A 3,658-nucleotide genomic window follows, 5' to 3' on the forward strand; every position below is an offset into this window, starting at 1 on the left:
CTACTGGTTATACATTAGTCCTACTGGTGTTACTGGAGTTCTACTGTTGTTGCTGTAGTTCTACTGGTGATACCGGAGTTCTACTGTTGTTGCTGTAGTTCTACTGGTGATACTGTAGTCCTACTGGTTATACATTAGTCCTACTGGTGTTACTGGAGTTCTACTGGTGATACATTAGTCCTACTGGTGTTACTGGAGTTCTACTGGTGTTGCTATGTGTGCAGACCTGATGCTGGAGTCTTTGGACTGCAGATCAGCAATGCAAATGCCTTTATCGCACTGTTTTCCCACCAGGCTGTGAGCATGAAGCTGAGGGAGGGAAGTCAGCGCCGTCACCAGCTGGACCACCACCCGGGCCTGACCCTGGTAGTTACAGATCTGAAACGCAGGAATAAACATAAAGACACACGACAGAGCAGCTGACTTTATAACTTCAGCTGTGTGGAGATAAATTCAGATGTGACAGCAGCTTGAAGAGAACATCAGGTGAAGGCGATCAGCTGGATTATTAGTTAAAATCCTCATCGGGTCTTATCGGACAGATTGTTATTTCTGACTCTTTGATGAGTCAAACACAGAAGACGAGAGTTGATCTGATGCACTTTGGAGTTTTTGTGTTTCTATGCTGTGGTTTAGTGAAACTTTCACATGGTACAGATGACTCACTGCTCGCACACCACCACCAACACCAAGCATCAGCTCTGCATGCCGTCATGTTTACTTTGGCATTTATAGAAAGACGAATCGAGATATGTACAGAGCTGAAACGTTTTCATCTCCTGTCCAAGAAATCCAAAATCCCACAAGTGTCAGAAAGTGTTGAAGTATTATAGAAAACATCCCAGTGAGAAGCTGACCTGAACACTGTACATGAATTCAGTGGTGATCTCTCACTTATTGCAGAGTTTGTTGCAGACCTGAGCCTTTAAAAACTGACATTTGATCCTCTGAACTTGCTCCCGTCACATTTTTCACTGCAATATAAAATCCTGCACCTCTGTGGAAACAGAACAACCACGAAGAAGGAGAAAATCTTTTCTTGTAATTTAAGACAATTACATTCAATTCAATTCAGTTTTATTTGTATATTTGTTTCTGAGCCATGCTGCATTTACTTTATTGATTCAGTCGATGTGATTTTCAGTCTCTCTTGTCGCCTTTAGTTTTTTTGGAGAATATGATTTAACTGTTTTAGGAGAATTTTAAATGTGACATCTAGATTAAAGCGATTTTGATGAGAGTCTTTAGCATCATCTCATCAATAAGTCTGGTGTTGCAGTGAGTCATCAATAACTGATAATCCATTTAGGATAATCATCTCGCTCACACAAAAGAAACTATGATGAATCTTTTGAGGAGTTCAGAGGCTCTATGGACACAACACATGAGAGTTCACCCAAAAAACTCACAGACAGCAAACAAATGTAATCACATTATTAAATTTACTGATAATGAGCTTATGTATAAAAGGCCAAATGAGGATTTCTTTCTGTAAATTGGCAGGTAAAGCTGATATGGGTGTCCTGATACAATTCAACTGGACCTAACTGTTAAAGGAAGTGCAGAGAGAAATGTGAAATGAACGTACATCAGGTGGAAATAGCAGAAGTTTACTTTAGTGCCAAAAATCAAGGTCACACCTCTGATCTGTGCACACAGATGTCAAACACAGATTTTTAGATTTAGAGTGAATCACAGTCCCAGAAGATCACAAATAAATATCCATAAACCTGACTGGAAATCATTTAAAGAAGCAGAACTTCCCTGAAAATCACCAGTTTTATCACAGTAATTGACCGCTAGATGTCCACAGATCTGGTGTTAAACAGCAAACAGGAGCTGCTAATAGATAATCAAGTTTATGCAAGTTCCCAAAACTGTAAATACATATTGGCTGCAGCTGCTGGGAGCTTTAAAATGAGATATGAATGATCTGGTGCTTGCTTCCAGCTGCTAATCCAACGAAATCTGAGCTGAGAAATAATAAATCCAGCTGCTGAATCTTAACTCATGTTGGATCTACAAGGTCTAACCTAAACACTGACGACAGTGAGTTCAAATCCCCAGAACCTGCTCAAAGTTCAAAGGGTTAATGGGGTGTAGCTATTAAAGCTGTAGCACGTGTTTTCCTTTCTTTCATCTCTGTGGTTCCTCCTGCTGATTTTCTCGTTATCCCACCATCTAAGTGCACCACCTTGCTTCACATAAAGGAAACCAGATCATAAAACGTTGTTCCTGTTTCTTCTGCGTGTGCACGAGTCGTGTTGCTGCAGGAACGTTGCAACTGCTGCAGTAAATAAACACGAGCCCACTTCCTCTTCCCGGTTCTGTGTGCAGCTCGCGGCCCTCCGGCAGACAAACTCAGTTCCTAGAAACACAGCGAGCTGTGCAGCTTGACGGCTTCCTGGTTCAAACATGTCGAGTATCTGCGGTGTTCGTCACACCCAGCAGTGAAACAATCTGACCGACTAGAACATAAACTCTGGCAGGTGCGTGTAGTGAAGGTGGGTGAAGCACAACACCGTAGAAAAGCACTGACTCCCTTGGAAGTTTTCAACATTGAATTATGGTATATTTTAATTTGGCTTTTTTGGCAAGAAGCCTCTTTTATGTCAAAGTGACAACAGATTTCTACAGATTAGCGTCAATGAATCAATGAAAAAAACATGAATGAGGCGGCTGCATGAGCATCCACCCCATTCAAAGTGACTAATTGAAGACAAGTTCATGCTGGGAGTCCCACAGTCAGTAAATGCATCATCTGAGGTCAGTGATTGTAATATAAAGACTCGTGCATCTGGAAGGTCCAGTCACTGGTGGATCAGAACTCCTGGATAGAACTACACCATGAAGACTGAAGACTGAACACTCCAAGAACTCTGGGAAAAGGCTGTTGAGAAGCATCAGTCAGGGGACGATACAAGAACATTTCCAAGTTACTGAATATCTCTTGAAGTCCAGTTAAATCCAGCATTAAGACATGGAAGGACGATGGAACATGAGTAGATCTGACTAGAGCAGGACGTCCTCAGAGACTGAGTCTCTGAACAAGAAAGAGACAAACGATGGTGGCCACCAAGACTCCTACGACTCCTCTGAAGAACGTCATTGTTTCACAGATTTTTACAGGGTTTTGAACGTGAAAGTATTTCATTAATTTTCTGACTTTTTGTAGATGAAACGGTCATTTTGCTTCTTTTTTTTTTTTGAAGGAAAAAAATCACAGAGAAATCAGTAAAACGGGTTAATAAATATAAAAACATCACTAAGCCCAGATGTCAAAAGAAAAACTAGAGTGGAAAAATACATTTTCAACATTTTACTAATTTTCCGTCCTCACGTTTGTTTCTCTGACACAGACAGAAGTCAGAACATCTGTAATCAGGCTGAAAAACGTTTCCATTTCACGTGTGCGAGAGGGTAAACCGTGTCAGTACTTCTGGGTCAGAGTGGGCGCGAACGCAGATATTACACCTCTGGACGGCAGCTTTCATCTCTGAGCTGAAACTCAACGCCTTTCCTGAGCGTGACGCAGCTCCACTTCCTTGTAATTAGATGTGGGTGTCACGGGAGGAAATTCCCAACAGACATGAAACGCTGCAGAGGTGTAGGTGTGTGTGTGTGTGTGTGTGTGTGTGTGTGTGTGTGTGTGTGTGAG

General features: G+C 41.7%; 1 protein-coding gene across 1 annotated transcript in view; it reads right to left on the reverse strand.

The window, feature by feature from the left end:
* Positions 1–3,658, reverse strand: part of nfkb1 (nuclear factor of kappa light polypeptide gene enhancer in B-cells 1) — a 43,515-nt gene that overhangs the window by 19,901 nt on the left and 19,956 nt on the right. Inside the window, exon 6 of the mRNA XM_008286104.1 lies at positions 212–378. Coding sequence (XP_008284326.1) covers positions 212–378 — 167 coding nt within the window. The remainder of the gene's footprint in view (positions 1–211; positions 379–3,658) is intronic.

The sequence above is a fragment of the Stegastes partitus genome, unplaced genomic scaffold (assembly GCF_000690725.1).
Source record: "Stegastes partitus isolate 25-593 unplaced genomic scaffold, Stegastes_partitus-1.0.2 Scaffold432, whole genome shotgun sequence".
Lineage (NCBI taxonomy): Eukaryota > Metazoa > Chordata > Actinopteri > Pomacentridae > Stegastes > Stegastes partitus.